General features: G+C 42.0%; 1 protein-coding gene across 5 annotated transcripts in view; it reads right to left on the bottom strand.

Moving 5' to 3' along the window:
- mthfsd (methenyltetrahydrofolate synthetase domain containing) overlaps positions 1-21,312 on the bottom strand; it is a 48,661-nt gene that overhangs the window by 1,226 nt on the left and 26,123 nt on the right. For all 5 annotated transcript variants that reach the window (XM_073070353.1, XM_073070356.1, XM_073070355.1 and 2 more), the window contains 3 exons: positions 19,376-19,466; positions 16,425-16,537; positions 2,818-2,943 (listed from right to left, as the gene is read on the bottom strand). In XM_073070353.1, coding sequence (XP_072926454.1) covers positions 2,818-2,943; positions 16,425-16,537; positions 19,376-19,466 — 330 coding nt within the window. The remainder of the gene's footprint in view (positions 1-2,817; positions 2,944-16,424; positions 16,538-19,375; positions 19,467-21,312) is intronic.

The following is a 21,312-nucleotide window of genomic DNA, read 5'->3' as shown; positions in this document are numbered from 1 at the left end:
GGATAGTCAGTACCTGTTTCCCAGGGCACCAATAGCAAACACCAGAGGGCATATGTACAAAATTAAGGGAGGGAAGTTTAGGGGAGACAACAGGGGTGAGTTTTTTTTTTACACAGAGGGTTGTGAGTGCCTGGTATGACTTGCCAGGGATGGTGGTGGAGGCTAAAACATTAGGAGTATTTAAGAGCCTCTTGGACAGACACATGGATGAAAGAAAAATGGAAGGTTATGGGGTTGTGTGGGTTTAGTACTTTTTTTTAAAAAAGGATTATATGGGTCGGCACAACATGTAGGGTTGAAGGGCCTGTATTGTGCTGTAGTGTTCTATGGTTCTAACTATTGAAATAAATGTGCCTAGAATGATTAACACATGATCCAAAACCGGGAAGGAAAAAGATGCATTCAATTTACATCTGTAAATTGCAAATTTCTGTCTACAGCTTGGGTAAATCCTTCATTTGCAGACCAGTTCCATGTGCACTCAGTGGCCATTTTATTAGGTACACCTGCTCATTAATGCAAATATCTAACCAGCCAAGCATGTGGTAATAACTCAATGCATAAAAGCATGCAGTCATGGTCAAGAGATTCCGTTGTTGCTTATGGGTCAGCCTCAGCAGCAGTCCCAAAACTCCTAGATAAAGTTCAAACTCAAGCATTGAGATTATGTTGTGGTGCTATTAAATCAATCCAGATTTTGGCATTAATTGTGAAGTAACTTGTACATCTACACCAGGTTACAATTAGCAATGGCTCATTGGGTTAACAGAAGAGGACATAAAGTTGGCCATTCAATATTGTCAACATTAATAGACTGTTGGGAGCACTCGTAAGCTTTGGGTGGATGGGAAATGAATGGGCACAAAATCTTGGGTTGTTTAACATGGAAGACAGACCCAGTGTTCTGTCACTCCTTCATGGTTTTTCCCTTTTCCTTTGGTTGATTTAAGCCTTGAAGAAAAGATCAAGGTGCAGAATGATTGTGTATCAGTGACACAGGAAGTTCAGCAATATATGCAAGGCACATATTATGGCTTCTTACGTATCTAAACAGATGGTCCAAAAGATCCTGTGACAGGTTGTTCAGATGCTTTTGTTTATGTTTTAAAGTTGCCAGATATGATTAAGAAAAGATTATCAGATAAACTACCCAGTATTTAAGTCTGAAATGGTTGCTATCATTTTAGCCTTGGAATGGGTTGAAGATAAATATCGAGAACATGAGATGAAGAGTCCCTTGGTTATGGGTATAGTTCAGTAATGGGCAAGTGAAGTTGAGTGAAGCTATCACCTTTGGTTTGAGAGTCTGATGGTTGAGGGGTAATAAATGTTCCCGAACCTAGTGGTGTGATTCTTGAGGCTCCTGTACCTTCTTCCTGATTGCGGCAGTGAGAAGAAAGTGGTAGGGGTCCCTGATGGTGGATACTGTTTTCCTACGACAGTGTTTTGTGTAGATGTGCTCAATGGTGAGAAAGGCTTTCCTCATGATGGACTGGGTTGTATCCTCTACTTTTTGTAGGATTTTCCATTCAGAGGTATTGGTGTTTCCATACCAGGCTGTGATGTTGCCAGTCAATATACTTTCCAAAGTTCAAAGTATATTTATTTATCAAAATGTTTATGCTAAATACAACCCTGAGATTCATCTCCTTACAGGCAGCCACAAAACAAATAAACCCAGTAGAACCCATTAAAAAAAAAGACCGTTAAATACCCAACATGCAAAAAAAAAACAAATTGTGCAAACAATAGAAGTAAATTCAGTCTGGCCTGGCACTTAAACCGTCCAAACCTCTGGTCATTCCTTTCACTCGGGCCTGGGCCCAGGTCCCATTGCCTCAACTCTGCGTCTCCTCGGTTCTGCTGCATTGAGGCACCTGCAATCCACTCCAGCAACGGCCAAACATTGGCTCATTCCCCACTCTCAGGCCCGGATCCTGCCACCTCGAGTCAGCCCATACATGCCCCACCACAGCCCTCCTGCATCTTTGCCAAGTCATGCAGGTGGGTCAAATGATCAGCTCCAAAAGAGAAGTTACAGGCTATTGATTGCCAGCAAATAGTTGCAGTGCTTCACCCATTCCATCTTAGACCGGAAGTCTACCACGTCAACTACTACACATCGATAGCAGTTTGTCAGAGTTTTAGATGTCATGCTGAATCTTCGCAAACTCCTAAGGAAGTACAGGCACTGCCATGCTTTCTTCGCATGCTGGGCCCAGGATAGGTCCTCCGAAATAATAACTCTGAGGAGCTTAAAGTTGCTGACCCTCTCCCACCTCTGATTCCTTAATGAGGACTGGCTCATGGACCTCTGGTTTCTGAATCCTGATGTCAATAGTCAGCTCCTTGGTCTTGCTGACATGGAGTAAAAGGTTGTTCTTATGGTACCACTTAGCCACTTTCCAACTCTTTTTTCTCCATAACCTTACAAGGAGTAAGGTTATTCCATAGTGACACGTGAATTTATTATTGCACATTGCTATAATGTTGCGTGATTAAAGTTGGGCTAGCATTGTTGTGGGAGCTGGAATATATCTCTAGTGAACAAGAGCAGGGAAATGAACATCTTGTGCATTGGAGAAATTCAGGGAAGGCTGGGGTTTGAGTTGCTGAAAGAGGTTATGAAAGTGAGATTCCCTTTTCTCTTGCCCCTCTTAGTGACCATTAACAATAAAGTCAATTTGTAGATGGATGACAAATGTGGAGAAATGCAGAAATACCAAAGGCAGAAATGGAGAGACAAATAACATCAAATTTGACATATTCTCTCCTAAAGAAAAACAACTGCGTTGAAAATAAATAATGTTGCTATACCTTTGACCATATAATTCCTTGAGGTTTGGAACGTTTGCAATCCGTTTTGATCACTTGAGTAGGTGTCAGGATGTAATCTACAATTAGATCATGGTCGTCCATCAACTCTTCTGGGATGTCAAGCAACTAGAAAGATAAATGTACAGAAACTACTTATAGTCTTCACAATCTTTGACAGAATATCAACAGAACTTTTCAACAGTTAGCCGATGCTATTCAGTACTAAACACATTATGTCACTTACTGCACGGTGCCAAACTTGCCACTGTTGGCATTTGCTCTTTATAGCTGCATCAACAGCACCCTCTGGCACCTTCTTGGAATCAGGGAACTGTAGTGTGAGACATGCCAAATGGTACCTTTAGCAATGAATGAATTAAAGGAAATGCTTAAGGATCAGATTGCAAAGCAGCCTTATCCTCGTGTAAATATACATGCTGGTGTTTATTTTTTCTAAACTTATTTAGAAATTAAACCCAAGTTTAAATGTTGGCACTGCCAATGATTGGCTTCCTGATTGGGGCTGCAACTTTTGCACAATCCTCCCATGCTAAACCGTGAAGCATGATACTTAATTCTCAGACCCGCAGGGCATTCCCTTCCACTAAAAAGGTATTGCCCTGGGCCGCTAGGATGCTCACAGATGCTTTTTATATGTAAACGCTGAAACACCAGGAGGGAATAAACAAAATAACTCAACTAGAACTTCCCAAGTTTTTATTCCATCTGAAGTTAAAAATGACTGTTTTGAGTTCTGTCAGCTCTCACTGTACAGAGCGCTTCCACCCCCTGGCTAGACGGGATTTACTTATTCATTCTTAGGATGTGGATATTACTGGCAATGCCAGCAGTTATTGCTCACACCTAATTGCCTTTCAGAAGGTGGTTTTGGGCCACCTGCTTGAAACTGTGCGGTTCTTCTGGGGAAGATACAGTTCTTCATCCACAAAGAAGTTAGAGGAGTGAGGAACAATGAAGGAATGGTGATATATCTCCAAGTCAGGCTAGTGTGTGATTTACATGGAGGAGGGATTGGGGGAGAGGCAGGGGGTGGTTGGTGGACGGTACCCTGCAGTTGATGGTGTCCCAATGTGCTCTGTTACCACTGCCCTGCTTGCTGACAGAATCACCAGTTCGGCAAGCGCTGTCAGATTCTTCAAATTGTTCAGCGTCAGAGGAATCACCCTCAGCTTTACTCCCTTGCAACTTGACTCCTCCTGACTAGACCCTACTAAAAAAATCACAGTCTGCACTGAAATGTGATAGATTTACTATGAGCGAAGAGCAGTTCTGAATGTGCTTGGCTAAAATCAAGCAAGCAGCAATTACTGTTAAAGGAAGAAGAACATCCCGATGAGAAAGCAGAAAGACGAACTGATCACACAGACTTTATACAATGCTTGTATATTTGTTCCCCAGTATTTTTTTTTTAATTGGAAACTGAAGAGCCAAAATAAGAATTTCAACTCAAACAGCAGGGGTACCTGGTCTTCTATCTGGGATACTGAATGATCTTGTCAAAACAAGTGAGCAGAAGGACCCACTCTTGAGGGAACTGGTTCAGATGTCAACTAACTCAAAATATATGGTACTGTGCAAAAGTCTTAGGCACAGCTAGAGGGCTGTGAATATGGAGCAGAGAGTGACTTTGTAAATAAGGTGGGAGGAAAGGATGTTGGGAATGCCAAGGGTGAAGCACTGTGGGAGGGGTGTGGGACATGTGGAAGACGAGTGCTGGGGTGGGGTTGTGTGGCTGCAGACACGCCCTGCCCTGAAACATCAGGCAAGGTAATTTGTTTCCAAACAATTGGCTTATAGATCATTACAGCTTCCTGGTTCCTCCCCTCTCCCTTTCACTTTTTTGAACCATGATACCCTCTCCCTGATCCCTTCCCACTCTCAGTCCACAATAGAGACCCATATTGGAATCAGGTCTATCATCACTCATGTATTTTCATGTTTTTTTTGTAACAGCAGTACAGTGCAATACATAAAATTACTACAGTACTGAGCATGAGTCTTAGGTAAACCTGTCAGTGTTGGTTTGTTCGAGTAGCCGCTACACTAGCTATGCATATGTGTCCTAAGACTGTAGCACAAAACTGTAGTAATTGGAAATTAATTTTAAGTAATAAGGGAGAGCTTGGCAGGTAACTGCAAAGTGATTTGATATAAACTAAGTAACATTCAGAAATGTTTTGCTCAGCCCAAAAACCAAAGATTCACAGAGTCATACAGCATGGAAATAGATCCTTCAGCTAACTCATCCATGCCAACGAAGGCATCTTCTTGAGCTTGTCCCATTTGCCTGCATTTAGCTGGTATCCCTCTTAACCAGGGGTTTCCAACCATTTTTGATGCCATGGACCCCAACCATTAACTGAGAGGTCAGTGATCCCCAGGTTGAGAACCCCTGCTCTAAACCTTAGCTATGTCAAAATGACCACTGTTTTTTGTAGTCTTCTGTTAAGTCAACAAATGCAAAAATTTGATGGCTAGTTGGAATTTTTTTTTAAGTAACAAAAATATATGAACAGTAGCTCTCAAGAGTGAACAGATCAAACAAGTTGCTGGTGAATTCGGATCTTTGTGATTGCATCAATAGCAGAGAATTTCTTGTGCCCAACTGTTTGCAAATGAGTGAAAGAACAGAAGAGGTAAAGAGGGAAAAAGTCTGAGTTGCAATACTAGCAACTTCTTTTTTCGAGATGGTTCCAAAAGCAGCTTTCATCAGCTACTCCACAAACAAAATTACACAAAAGAACATGAGCTATTAGAGTTGCCTTGGATTTTAAAAAATTGCCTGCTGAGCAAGGACAGGATTCCAATATTTTTGATTGGGCCAAGGAAAGTGCTTTGTCTTTGTGAACTCTGATGAAAGAAGTTTAAGGTTTGCATTGTGCTCAAATCCCCCAAGGGCATGATCTCCCTACCTCTGATCCCACTCTCCTTTCAGCCTTTCTGCCCCTCTTGCACTTACTCCCTTCTCTTCCCATTTCTCACTTCCTTTCCTTCCACTGGTTCACTCTCACTTTCCTGTCCTAATCTTTCTCTTGTCCTCTCCTTTCACCAGCAGGTTCCACATCAGGGTAGCATTCCTGTGCAGCGGCATCGTGGTTTCAGGGTTCCGGGTTCATTCCTGACATCCTGTCTTGTTTACATGAAGTTTCAAATGCTCCCTGTGACCATGTCTCTGAATGTTCCAGTTCCCTCTGCTATCTCCGCACTGGTTGAAAAGTTAATTCGTTACTATAGAGTTACCCCTAGTGTAGGCAGACAGTAGGAGAATCACAGTAGGGTTTATGGAAATGCAAAATACAGGAGTAACAGTTGGCCATCTGACCCTGCTCCACTATTCAGCACGATCACGGCCAACTGTGATTTTGAATCCTAGACTCCCCTGTACTGTACCATCCTACTTGCATTTGATCTGCTCAGTATGATTTTTTTTTTGTTGCTGTTTCTATGAGATTCCCTTTTATTCCTCCAAATTCTTGTAAATATAGGCCTAATCATTCCTATTTCTCTTCAGAAGATGGACCTGCCATTCCAGGAATCAGTCTAATGAATCTTCACTGCACTCCCTCTAGGGCAAGAACATATTTCCTCAGATATGAAAACAACACTGCACAACGCTCAAAGATGTGTCCTCACCATGGCCTTATATATTTCCAGAACAAAATTTCTGCTCCTGTAATCAACTGTTCTGATCAGGAAGACCAACATACCATCCACCTGAATCTCACGAGTTTGCTCACTTTTTGTACTATTTATTTCTTTATATATTCTTACTATAATTAATAGTAATTTCTATGTGTTGTACTGTACTGCTACCACGAAACAACAAATTTCACAACATGTCAGTGATAATGAACGATTCTGATCTGCAAGCTTAGCTTTGGCAACTAATGCATAAGGAAACTACCCCACTCCCAATCAGTTGTAATTCAGAAAATAATCTGCCTTGCTGTTTCTGCCAAAAAATTATCCCCCTTATACTCCATCTACTGTGCATTTATTAATTCCATTCAACTCACTCAAATCATACTGAGGGCTCACTGCATCTTCTTCATATCTCATGTTTCCATTCAACTTAGCTATCTGCAAATATTTTTTCATCTAAATCAAGATGCAAGACAAGGAAGTTGATGGGGTCGGTTCATTGCTATTTAGTTATAACTATTAAATTGTCTATTGGTTCCTCAAGGTTGTTATAGCCAGGGGTGGTAATGGGAACAAGCTCGCTCTACCTGTAAGTGCTTCCAATGGCATGCCAAATAACCTCTGACAACCAAGTCCAGCTCATGCTCTTCACAAGTGGTGTTGCTGCTAAGGACGGCAGAACCACGTCTACTGACAGAAGGGCCAAAGGCAGATTATTGGTGCCTTTAAACTAGTCGCTTCAGGCAAATGGGCTCATCGGCTGTGGTTGGCAGTTCACCGAGAAGGAAGCTGTGAACTTAAACCTTCTCTGCCTTGTGGCTATACCCACTCATGAGGAGGGTTTGTGGAATAAACTTAGAGGGCAAAATCCAGAGCTGGAGTCCCAAAGGCAGTCTACGTTGAGTTCAATGCAGACTAGCAACTCCTGTGACACTTCTGGTACCAAACTGTATCAGTCTCTGCAGTTCGTCTGGGTTCATCAGAAACGTGGCGGGGAAGGCTTGCAACATGGACAACAGTTTGTTCTCCATATTGTACTGCCCTGGCTTACATATCTACAGCTCGGACGCAATATCCATGTTCAACTCTGACCCACGGAAGCCTACAGCTCAAATCTTCCTTCAAAGCATTCTTTCAAAAAAAAATACAAGATCTGTAAGTAATGGTAAAACTTCCTGAATTTGTTTTAAAATATAGAACATATTAAAATAATAAAGAAACTTAAAATATAAAATCTTCAAAAACACATTCAAGCAAAAAAATCTAAACACTAGATATTCTGCAGATGCAGGAATAATTCCACTTCACAGAATCTACCAGACCCGTTATGTTCCTCCAGCGTCTTCTGTGTGTTGCAAAAAATTCTAAATTATACTTAATAAACAGTTATAGTTCCTCTCCACCCCTTCCAAAAAAAATTGAAAAGCTCCAGGTCTAAGCAGGCCGAGGATGTTCAGACATTTCCTGCTTGCAACAGCTTTATACTCCCACAGGGGTGGCTAAATAGTGATGATCCAACCTTAATAACATGCTCATAAGAAAAGTCTGCAGATGCTGGAAATCCAAAGCAGCACACACAAAATGGTAGAGGAATTCAGCAGGTCAGGCAGCATCCATAAAATGAATAAAGAGTCAATGTTTCAGGCCAACACCCTTCTTCGGCACTGGAAAGGAAGGAGGAAGGCTCCAGAATGAAAAGGAATGGGGATGGGAAGGAGGATAGCTAGAAGGTGAAGCCAGGTGGCTAGGAAAGGTAAAGAGCTGGAGGGAAAGGAATTTGATAGGAGAAAGGGAAAACAGAGAGGACCCAGGGAGACATGATAGGGAACCAAGAAGAGGTAAGAGGTCAGGGTTGGGAATAGAAGAACAGGGAAGTGGGAGGGAATTTTTTTTAACCAGAAAGAGAAATCAATATTCATGCCATCAGGTTGGAGGCTATCCAGACAGAATATAAGGTGTTGATCGACATGACAGAACAGGAATGGGAATTAGAATTAAAATGGTTGGCCACCAGTACGTTCTGCTTTTGGCGGGTGGAGTAAAGGTGTTTGACAAAGTGATCCCCCAATTTATGACGGGTCTCAACAATGCAGAGGAGGCTGCATTGGGAGCACTGGACACAATAATACTATGCTCAATGTTTTGTAGGGGTACGTTTACAATTGCAGATATTCCCATCCAAAATCTGGTCTAATGTTTTGAATGTCCTTTGGTACATGATCAATCTTTTAATCATTTATTGAAATGAATAAACAAGGGATCAAATCTTAAGTAATCATCATACTGTAATTCATAAATTCTAACTGGTGCCAAACATCACCATTAAAACAGCCATGTAATTGGTTATAATTGATGAGCAGAATTGTCCAAGTATTATATTAATGTGCAGACATGAATTAAGAAATATTGATCACTAATTTTCAATTGAATGTTTATCTACTTTGAGTAGGCAATTAATACAAGACCACGAAGACAGCAATGATGGATGGATATATGCAAAAAATACCATGAAGAACTATTCTTTCACTCCAGAGAATCTGACCATACAACTTAATTTATGGTGGTGTTTTAAATGATCTGAATTAATTTGGCACTAAAAGCAAATGAATCTGACATCGGCTTGTAATTGAGGAGAAAGAAGTCAGCAGAAGGGTCAATGTCCTCTTGAAAGTACTTAGTAGTGGCCTTTCAGTGTTCCTGTTGCATATTTTTACTGTTAAATAATGCTTATTAAATATATTTCAGGAAGACAATCAGTGATTAAGAAGCAATAAACAGACTTGTGCTTTGTGAGTTTCAAGAATCAGTTGCCATATTTTCACATGTTGACTTTACTGTTGTTCAGGAATTGCAGTTCAGAATCGAGGGTGGGAACAATTTGTACAAAGACCATGGGAGGGGCAGCCGTTATCTTGTTGCATTTGCACCATAAGAGTGTGTGGAAAAAATGCCTTTAGATGGCTAGATATGATTCTACTGCTATTACAACAAAGCTTTGCAGCAGTTATTTAAAATCTCATGATTTAAAGGTTCATACAGAGGATGATGGGGAGCCACCCATGAATGCTGGGTAATTTCCTCTGACATTCAACACTGCAAGTCAAGAGTGTTTAAATGACAAAACTTCAGAAGAATAATTATATTTGGATTACAGTACAGTGAAACAGCTGAAACCCCATTTTAAAGATATGCCTACTGTTCTCATTTGTAGATGATAGCTTGGTTTTCTTCTTCTTTCAGGTGAGATGTAAGCCATTTGACAAAGATCTTAGACTAATATTAATCTGTGAATCAGTGTCACTCGGAATAACTTTTTTACCAACTACAACACTTTTGCACATGACAACAACGTTTCATTTAAAACTCAATCATTTGAGTCATGCATAGTTGCAGATTAGAGCTGGATACTTCATGCACTACAATGTCAAACTGAGTGTAGAGTTTACCTTGCCATTACTTACACTAAATTCATTTGTGCACGCTGGGATCGGAAATGGCATGGACCTTTCAGATAAAGTGGGCTTTGACAGGAGAGTGGAACATTACTCTGCAATTAAAGAGGGCCATCCTCACCAACTTCTCCTTTGTGGAGCCTGAGATGTCCATCAAATTGCAGGTAGGTTTACTTTATAAGTGTATTGCTCAACAATCATTTCCACCAACCTCAAAATATAAGCCCAATGCACATCTAACTCTTTCCCAGATCCTGGCACAATAGTGCCATTGGCACACCCATCATGTCTCTCTTGTTCCAGGATTTTAAAAAAATGCCTTGGAACATTCAATCTTTTAAGTACATTCACAGAATCTTCATTTATTTTCTCATCTGAAGAGAAACCATTCCTATAATGTGACTTTCCACGCTTTGCTAATCAGAAAATCAATTCTGCTTACACATTCATGACCTATAGTATTTCCAAAGAATGCAGTAATTAACATGGCTAACAATCTGTTGGATCAATTGTTTCCGATGTTGGCGAAGTCCAGAACGAGGGGTCACAGTTTAAGGATAAAGGGGAAGCCTTTTAGGACCGAGATGAGGAAAAACTTCTTCACACAGAGAGTGGTGAATCTGTGGAATTCTCTGCCATGGGAAACAGTTGAGGCCGGTTCATTGGCTATATTTAAGAGGAAGTTAGATATGGCCCTTGTGGCTAAAGGGATCAGGGGGTATGGAGAGAAAGCATGTACAGGGTTCTGAGTTGGATGATCAGCCATGATCATACTGAATGGTGGTGCAGACTCGAAGGGCCAAATGGCCTAATCCTGCACCTATTTTCTATGTTTCTAGGAACTCAGCAGGTTGAACAGCTTCTATAGGAACAGTCGATGTTTCAGGTCAATACCTGCCTCAGGACTGAGAGTGAAGAGCAGAGATGGCCGAAGTAGGGGAAATAGGGTGTGGTAAAACAGAAGCTAAAGATGACTGGTGGACTGAGAGTGTATGACGATAGGCAGGTGGGGAGTGGGATTGGAGTTGGAAAGCTTTGGCAGGTGAATGATAGATGGAGGCAGACAAAGAAAGGCATAGATTTCAGCATCTGCAGTTTAGACTTACAGCGGATTGAAAAGCTTGAAAATATAGACATTAAGAAAGAGGATGTGCTGGAGCTTTTGGAAAGCATCAAGTTGAATAAGTCTCCGGAACCAGATGAGATGTACCCCCAGGCTACTGTGGGAGGGGAAGGAGGAGATTGCTGAGCCTCTTGCAATGATATTTGCATCATCAATATGGACGGGAGAAGTACCGGAGGACTGGAGGGTTGCAGATGTTGTTCCCTTATTCAAGAAAGGGAGTAGAGATAGCCCAGGAAGTTATAGACCAGTGAGTCTTACTTCAGTGGTTGTTAAGTTGATGGAGAAGATCCTGAGAGGCAGGATTTATGAACATTTGGAGAGGCATAATATGATTGGGAATAGTCAGCATGGCTTTGTCAAAGGCAGACCGTGCTTTACGAGCCTGATTGAATTTTTTGAGGATGTGACTAAACACATTGATGAAGGTAGATCAATATATGTAGTGTATATGGATTTCAGCAAAGCATTTGGTAAGGTACCCCATGCAAGGCTTATTGAGAAAGTAAGGAGGCAAAGGATCCAAGGGGATCTTGCTTTGTGGATCCAGAACTGGCTTGCCCACAGAAGGCAAAGAATGGTTGTAGATGGGTCATATTTTGCATGGAGGTCAATGACTAGTGGTGTGTCTCAACCATCTGTTCTGGGACCCCCTACTCGGCGTGATTTTTTCAAATGACCTGGATGAGGAAGTGGAAGGGTGGGTTAGTAAATTTGCTGCTGACACAAAGGTTGGGACTGTTGTGGATAGTGTGGAGGGCTGTCAGAGGTTACAGCAGGACATCAATAGGATGCAAAACTGGGCTGGGAAGTGGCAGATGGAGTTCATCCCAGATAACTGTCAGGTGGTTCTTTTTGGTAGGTCAAATATGATGGCAGAATATAGTATTAATAGTAAGACTCCTTGCAGTGTGGAGGATCAGAGGGATCTTTGGTCCAAGTCCATAGGATACTCAAAGCTGCTACGCAGGTTGACTCTGTGGTTAACTGCGGGATTGAGCTTAGGAGCCGAGAGGTAATGTTACAGCTATATAGAACCCTGGTCAGACCCCACTTGGAGTACTGTGCTCAGTTCTGGTCACCTACTACATGAAGGATGTGGAAACTATAGAAAGGGTGCAGAGGAGATTTACAAGAATATTGCCTGAATTGGAGAGCATGCCTTATGAGAATAGGTTGAGTGAACTTGGCCTTTTCTCCTTGAAATGGCAGAGGATGAGAGATGACCTGATAGAGGTGTTTAAGATGCTGAGAGGCATTGATTGTGTGGATAGTCAGAGGCTTTTTCCCAGAGCTAAAATGAGAGGACACAGTTTTAAGGTGCTTGGATGTAGGTACAGAGGGGATGTCGAAGGTAATTTGTGTTGTTTGTTTTTACGCAGAGAGTGGTGAGTGCACGCAGTGGGTACCGGCGACGGTGGTGGAGGCGGATACAATAGGGTCCTTTAAGAGACTCCTGGATAGGTACGTGGAGCTTAGAAAAATAGAATGCTATGGGCAAGCCTAGGAAATTTCTAAAATAAGTACATGTTCGGCACAGCACTGTGGGCTGAAGGGCCTGTATTGTGCTGTAGTTTTCTATGTTTCTTGTGTCTCCAATTAACATGGCTACTTTGGTGTTGCTTAACTTTATAATTAATGTAAACATCTAATTAATGGAAAAACATGTGCCTGCCTTTTCAAGTATCCTCCTGAATATTGAATCCACTAAAGGGACAGCACAGATTTGTAGGGATTAGCACAATGCTTTAGGCTCCAGGTGTAAGATTGGAGTTCGAGCTGTAGCTGTCTGTAAGAAGTTTGTATGTGCTCCCTGTGACTGTGTGAGCTTCCTCCTACCTCCGAGCAAGGTGTATGGTTGGGGTTTGTAAATTGAGAGTGTTATGTTGGCACTAGAAGCACGACAACACTTGTGGGCTGCCCAGCACAATCCTCGCTGATTTGATTTGATGCAAACTACACATTTCACTGTAGGTTTCAATGTACACCTGACAAGTAAAGCTAATCTTAATTCTGCCCAATCACATGGGACCCTGAAATGGACAGGAGGCTGTGTTTGACAGCAACCTGGACTATTTACACAACAGGTAAATTTTCTTATAAGTGTTGGAGGTTGATGTTACTGTGAGAAGAATAGTGCAAGGCCATTCACAGGCTCAATGAGACTGTTAAATTAGATCCAATCCTATGCTCTTTTCCAATGCCCATGTTATGTGTGATGAGAAAACCATGGGGAGATGGGGTCCAGAGTTGACCCCCGTGAACTATGCTGCTAACGAGAGAGAGAGATAAAGAGAGGGAGAGGTGCCTTGCTACACATGCTGATAATGAGAGAGACACAAGGATTTAAAATTATGGCTTCTTCGCTGATTGTTGACTGTACATCCAAGGACTCTGCCTGCTTGTGTGAATCCTTGCTGACACAGCAGAGTGATGCCAGGTGCTTGCTGACACAGCAGAGTGATGCCAGGTACCTGCTGACACAGCAGAGTGATGCCAGGTGCTTGCTGACACAGCAGAGTGATGCCAGGTGCTTGCTGACACAGCAGAGTGATGCCAGGTGCCTGCTGACACAGCAGAGTGATGCCAGGTGCTCGCTGACACAGCAGAGTGATGCCAGGTGCTTGCTGACACAGCAGAGTGATGCCAGGTGCCTGCTGACACAGCAGAGTGATGCCAGGTGCTTGCTGACACAGCAGAGTGATGCCAGGTGCTTGCTGACACAGCAGAGTGATGCCAGGTGCCTGCTGACACAGCATAGTGATGCCAGGTGCCTGCTGACACAGCAGAGTGATGCCAGGTGCTTGCTGACACAGCAGAGTGATGCCAGGTGCTTGCTGACACAGCAGAGTGATGCCAGGTGCCTGCTGACACAGCAGAGTGATGCCAGGTGCTTGCTGACACAGCAGAGTGATGCCAGGTGCTTGCTGACACAGCAGAGTGATGCCAGGTGCCTGCTGACACAGCAGAGTGATGCCAGGAGCCTGCTGACACAGCAGAGTGATGCCAGGTACCTGCTGACACAGCAGAGTGATGCCAGGTACCTGCTGACACAGCAGAGTGATGCCAGGTGCCTGCTGACACAGCAGAGTGATGCCAGGTGCCTGCTGACACAGCAGAGTGATGCCAGGTGCCTGCTGAGACAGCAGAGTGATGCCAGGTGCCTGCTGACACAGCAGAGTGATGCCAGGAGCCTGCTGACACAGCAGAGTGGTGCCAGGTGCCTGCTGATTCAGCAGAGTGATGCCAGGTGCCTGCTGACACAGCAGAGTGATGCCAGGTGCCTGCTGACACAGCAGAGTGATGCCAGGTACCTGCTGACACAGCAGAGTGATGCCAGGTGCCTGCTGAGACAGGAGGGAGTGGTCAGTTTGATGGACATGATGTGTTGATGGATGGCTGGTACCCCGGCTGGGGAGATAAAAGACGAGTCTGCTGGGACACAGGCAGACACGCCACTGGACACTGAACGAGTGTTGTACACCCACAGGAAGGTAGGGGCTTGGAGGATCAATTCGGGGGAATCGGTCCGAAGCTCACAGTGTGTGAAGGCAGGCCGGTGGGGGCTTGTGTGTGTGTCCTTCCTCGCCTGGGTGATGAGATAAACCACTGAAGAACGGCCTAGCCGGGAACGGAAGGGTCATAATCGATGACCACAACAGTACAACGGAACAAGAAGACAACGGAAGGTTTGCCTGCTGCAGCTGCTCATCTCTCTCTCTCCCTCTCCCTCTCCCTCTCCCTCTCCCTCTCCCTCCCTCTCTCTCTCTCTCTCTCTCTCTCTCTCCGTCACAACAGCAACTACCTCAATCCAAACTGAACTGAACTGAACTCTGCATTATCTTAAGACTATTCATTTACCCCTAGACTACGATTGAGCTTGGTTTTGATTCTTATTCCTACACCTCTGTATTTATCATTGCTAACCTGTTTTATATGTATATTTGCATTTTTGATACTGTATTACTTAGTTTACTAATAAACACCTTTAGTTACAGTATCACCAGACTCCAACATATCATTCCATTTCTGCTGGTTTGGTAACCCGGTCACGGGGTACGTTGACACCCACAATTCTATTTCATTTTGCTACATGCAATTGTTTCTCTTTTTAAGGTGATAAAATTTGATTCCACTTGTGGTCTTTGAATACGGATCTTCCTTCCACTGGGACACTTTACCATTTGCTCAATTAAAACTCATTACATTTGAATGTGTCCACCAATTTACCCCTTGAACTTGGTTCCAATGACAATAACCCTAGTTTCGATCGCTTGTCCACAAACCCTTCACCATTTTACTCAGCCATTATCATGAACTCATTCTGTATTTGTAATCCAAGCTATATTTGAATATTCCTTTCTGAACCTTGCAAACAAATCCTGCTATATTAAAATATAGATTTTGAAATGAAAGACATTACTCACAGACACTTTTTTTAAAAAAAATGCCAGAAGTACGCTGAGGGTTGACCAACAACTGAAACAGGCAGGTTAATGTTCCGAGTGTAATATTTCAATAGAACAAAATGTCCCGCTGTCCTTTCGCAGTATTTGCAAATTTTATTTCAAATTTCACCATTTGCGGTTTTCTTTTTTCCTCTGCAGTAGCTCATATTTATTTTTCCAAGTTTAAAAGAAAATATTCTATTGATGGCCTCAATCACAACACGGTTTTCAACACTGTTCATTTGCAAAAGATTCACACTGCAGTCCAAATTGGATTGGGTGCCAATTGATGGAATATTTTGGTGTGAGACATTGGGGGAAAACTAGGCTACATACATTTAAACTGTATAGAAGTACGGATGGGCTGGATACTTTTTCAAAGGAGTACTGAGGGTCTGGAAAGCGTTGCTGGCTCACGTGGTAGTTTCCAATGCTCCTCATGCCTGTAAAAGGAAGCCGGAGGAGTGTTTGGCCGGCCGATGGATTGCATCATGTCGGAGGTGAATGGATTAACAGTTAATACACATTTAGTCAATGTGATCTTCTGGACTGGTTTCAATTTCCTTAGGGGGGTTGTGCAAAAATTTTCCAGATTTCACCCCCTGCCTTTCCCCTTTATTAGTTTTGGTTTTCTTTTGTGGTTTCAGCTCTTTCCCAGGAGAATACAGTACATGGCTGTAGGTGTGAACCGGAATGACTGTGGCCAGCGTAATGAACCAGCAGTTAATTTTTTGCCGTTTTCATACAATCACATATGAGACACTTACACTTAGCTACAGAATATAGGATTGATGTTCATGGCTTGGCTCACTTTTTTTGCTCCAAAAGTAAAATGCATTTGGCTATATTATTTTATATGACTAAACAAAGTAATTCCTTCATGTTACACTTCATATTTCCTAACAGTTAAGTTCAACAAACCTGGCAGTCGTGTACAGTGGTAACGACAACTGTATTCTCATCAATGCTTCCCATCGACACCATCATGGAGTACTCCAAGTCGGCAAAGCCCTCTCCTTTTCCAATTCTCCAGCCTTGCAAATTGCATAAAGTGTCAAACAGGCAACAAGAAAACAGATGAACAATGGTGAGGATGTCAACATAAAATGGATGTTAAACAATGACAGAATTAGATGTCCATTTCCAAACCCTGGTTTTATGTGCATCAGCTCCATTAATTTGAGTTCAATCAAACCTTATCATCCGCGTACTAATTCACGTCAACTCCAATTCCCGAAGCACTGCCGGGCATGAAGGCACGCCTGGAGGCACAAGGGACTGCTGATGCTGGAATCTGGGACAGCACACAAGATGATGAAGGAACTCAGCAGGTCAAGTAGCGTCCACAGAAAAAAAATGGAATTGACATTACGGGATCCGAAATGCTGACTATCCATTTCCATCCAGATGGTATCTGATCCACTGAGTTCCTTCCACATCTTGTGTACTGATAAAGGCAAGCATGCCATTTGCTTTCTTCACACAACCTACATGCATTGTCACTTCCAGGGAGCCATATTCCTGAAAACCAAAGTCCCTAGACTCCATGGTTCTTGTCCAACAACATCTCTTAGTGCTATTCCACTCACCGAATGTGTCTGATCCCAATTTGAGTTTCAAAATGCACCTACCTCACACTTGTTGGCATTACATTTCAGTTGTCAATATTCTGACCAACTTTTTATCTGATTTCTAACTTCTGCTTTAAGATGGCATTGGTGAAATACGGTGACGCCTTATTGGTAGCAAACAAATCTACTAATCACACTTTTTCTAGACAACGATCACTGCAACTGATAGCCTGTAACTTCCCTGTTCACCAGCTCGATTCATCCCATACCTGACCTTTCCAATCTGGCCTGGTACTGGAATCAGTCAAACGTCATCTTGTTCCTCGCTTTCAGGCCTGGCCCACCCACCTTGATTCAGCCTGTACACGCCACGTCACACCCTTCCTGCACCTCTGAGACTTCAGTTCACACAGCAGAAATGCCAGATTGTACAGGCAGTCCAAAAGTTCAAATCTGGAGCAAGCCGATGCTTGTCCTTTGCTGGAGCCGAGTTGCAGCCAATTCCAAGTGACAGATCCAAGGCGAGGAAGAGACAAGCCAGTGGGGACCAGGCCCGAGAGCGAGGAACAAGATGACGTTTGACTGATTCCAGTACCAGGCCAGAATGGAAAGGCCAGGCACAGAACAAATCAAGTTGGCAGAACCCCAGGCCTGAGAGACCAATCTTTGGCCGATTTAAGCACCGAACCAGGTTGAAAAGGTCAGGGTGTCAGGATCGGAGGCAAGGGACGGGTCAGTGTGCAGCCGGCTGCTCCACGAGGTTTGCTAGTTTCTGCGCTGAACTGAGGCTGTGGCCTGCAACTAACGGGCTCCAGGACCGGCTGCAGCAATGACTGGCTTCGTGGCTGTGAACTCACTTGGTGAACGTTAGTTCTGAATGTTATCTGCTTACTTTTTATTGCTTACACTATTTGTTCTTTTTCCTGCATACTGGGTGTTTGACGATTTTTTTTTAAATGGGTTCCGTTGGGGTTATTTTTTGCGTCTGCATGTAAGGAGACAGATCTATATAAAATACAGTACCGTGCAAAAGCCTTAGTCAAATATATAGCTGGGGTGCCTAAGATTTTTGCACAGTACTGTATATTGGTTAAAATAGGAAGGTAGTTGGGAAACAGAAATAAGAGTAATTAGCTTAGTATTAGCTCGGTGGTACTAAGTGTTATTGTGCAAAAACTGGAAAAACAGTACTGTGAAAGTCTTAGGCACCCCGACTATATATATTTGCCTAAGACTTTTACACAGTACTGTACATACTTTGATAATAAATGTATTTTGAACTTTGATCTATATCCAGCCTTAGACATCCTTACAAAACACCATCAAATTTTGTGCCTTCTCCACACTTACTAATCATTCCTCCTACTTGACGTGGAGGCAATTCACTTGATCAATTCTTGGGATTAATTACAAATTGCTTTGAGGATATATGCGAGTAAACTGGACCCATTCTCCGGCATAACCTCAATGTGTACGATTCTGAAGGGGTCTGACAGGAGAGACTATTTCTCTAGTAGAGGGATCTAGAAACGGCGTCTCAGGACAAAAAGTCTATCTAGCGTCTAAGTGAGGTGACTCCTCAATCATTGGAATTCTCTAATCCCAGGGAGTTGTGGATGATGCGTCCCTTAAGGTTGGCAGAGTTAGATTTTGGCAAGTCAATTATTAGGATCAGGCAAAAAAGTAGAAGGCAGGCCACAACTTACAGAATGAAAGACCAAGCCCGAGTGGCTAGATAAACTATTCCTCAACAATTTTAAGTACTTATATTCATCTTCATAGCTGTACAAACCAGCGTGAGCACTGTGCACCCCCAATTTTGGCTGCTTCCACTTCACCACAGGTGACCATACTCTCTCTCTGTTGCCAAGGAGACCAAGCTATGGAAACTGCACCCCAGATCGCTTCATGACTCTATTTTTCTCTCCTTAAGACACTTCATAAAACCAAATTCTTTCACCAAGCTTTTGATCATCCACCCTAATACTTCGTATTGTGGTCTACTGTTAAAAGACCGCGCAGTCCTGAAGAACCGTCTCCATCTGAAACGTCCACTCTTTACTCATTTTCAAAGATGCTGCCTGACCTGCTGAGTTCCTCCAGCATTTTGTGTGCGTTGATTTGGAATTCCAGCATCTGCAGACTTTCTCTTGTTCACTATTAAATTTTGTCTGGTAATTTCCCAGTGAAGATCCTCAAGGTATTTTGTGAATTACGCATTTTTATACTAAAAGTCCAGATTGGTGGTACAGTGCAACTTATCTACAAGTGCATATTTCATATTTACATTATAAATGTTACCTTCCTTAGATACAGCCACAGAGCCCACCACAACCAGGTCTATGTGAACTTTCGCATCAAGTCTCACAGGGACACTGAAGTCCTTCACTCCCTGGAGAGAGTAACAGGGAATATAATATCACACAGTTGAAATCGTCACCAACTAGCCAAACATGAACAGAGAGGTAACATTTACATAATGTCTTGATTATTATAAAAATCTACAGTGACCAATTACATTTCAAAAATACTTAGAAGAAAAAAAACTGCAGAACATAGGAATCTGAAAAGTCAGGCAGAGAGAATATGTCAAAGCCTTGCAGTATAACTGCTGAAAATGCTTTATTAACTATACAGACCACTATGACATCCTGAGGTTATGGAAATTGCTTAATATAAATGCATTTTTTCCTCTAAAAATTATTTATTGTAACAACTTCAAAAGGCACTTTTTACAAAATTACTTTTTGTTCCAGATTTTTATTTTTTTTAATATATTAGTGTCAGAGGGCATTCCAGCTTATAACATCATTTTTCTTTCAGATGGACACGAGGACTATGGGTGATCTAACCATCATGGTTTTCTACACAGATGTAACCATAGGCCAGATCAGTCTTGCCACTGTTGGTGAGATTGCCAACCATCAAGTATAAGATGGGAAGAAGAATGAGAACACAGAAATTGCTACAAATTGTCAAAAGGCTGGAGAGAAAATGAAAAAAAATGATAATATACAGGTTGCATAACCAGGGAAATATGTTGAGTAAGATGTTAAAAGTTCTAATGGCATTAATCTGAAGGCGGTGTAGCAGTTACTTTAAAACAAACCAAAACCACTGAGCGAGGGACTCAACACTGTATGACGTGCTTCCAAATTACTGAGTTCTAAGTTGAAAAAAGTACGATCAATCCTTTATTACGAAACCAGCAACAAAGAACAATCTAATATTTTGATTAGCGTAATCAAAACTAGCAGTCAACAAAAAAGAAAATCAACCCTGGCTACCTCCCTATCAACAAACTAAACTAACTACCGTAATTAGGACAAAGCATGAATGCATGACTATACTGTACTCATTTGCTTCTACCAGACCCCAACCCACGTGACAAATTACTACAACCCATAATAAACGCACACAACACAAAACAGACTACAGACAGACAGAAAATAGATAACTGTTCATGGCTCCTACAGGCAGTTCCATTGTCTCTTGGTCAAATTTATCCGTCAATCAACATGAAGAACACTTGAAAAGAAGTCTCTTTGTTGATACATTACTGTCAGTGGAACTTGACAGGCACATAACGGGTGCGATTTCTCAGCGTTACAAAAATAATCAATAATTATTTTAAGAAGCAATAGAGCATTAATGTTGTCCTGATAACGTGAATTGATTGTATAAATACAGATTTTCCATTACATAAAATAAAATATGTTTTTCTGTTGAGATGATCATTAGGGCTTGAATTTTTATTTTGGTTCAGGGCTTTTCCATTCAGTTTTATTTAGCATTTAAGAAAAAAAAAGGTAATTTTGATTATAAAAAAACTTCCATCGTGAAACCTATCAATTATCTTTCATTATAAAGTGCAAATAACTTGAAATTGATAAAAAATAGCAACAGGTACATATTCAAAGTACATCATTTATTCAAATTTACCGTCATCTATTGAATGACATTCAATGCCGCAGACTACCGCTTTCGGAAACCAAAGTGATTGGTTCAAAGGGAAAGTAGCCTACCACGTGCAATTTAAAAGAAACTTCCAGCATTCTTACAACAAAATGAAAAAGAGTCAATTCTCAACAACTAACTTTATTATCGGCATAAAATTTCACTGGTGAAATAAGCAGGGCTACGTGAAAACAAGATATTTTAAGTGATTTGCTGTTGTTTAATTATTTAAAACTGAAAAATTCAATACCTAACAATAATACCAATTTAGACCAAACTTT

Source organism: Hemitrygon akajei, chromosome 17 (assembly GCF_048418815.1).
Source record: "Hemitrygon akajei chromosome 17, sHemAka1.3, whole genome shotgun sequence".
Classification (NCBI taxonomy): Eukaryota; Metazoa; Chordata; class Chondrichthyes; order Myliobatiformes; family Dasyatidae; genus Hemitrygon; species Hemitrygon akajei.
This window is presented reverse-complemented; position numbering and strand designations above follow the sequence as displayed.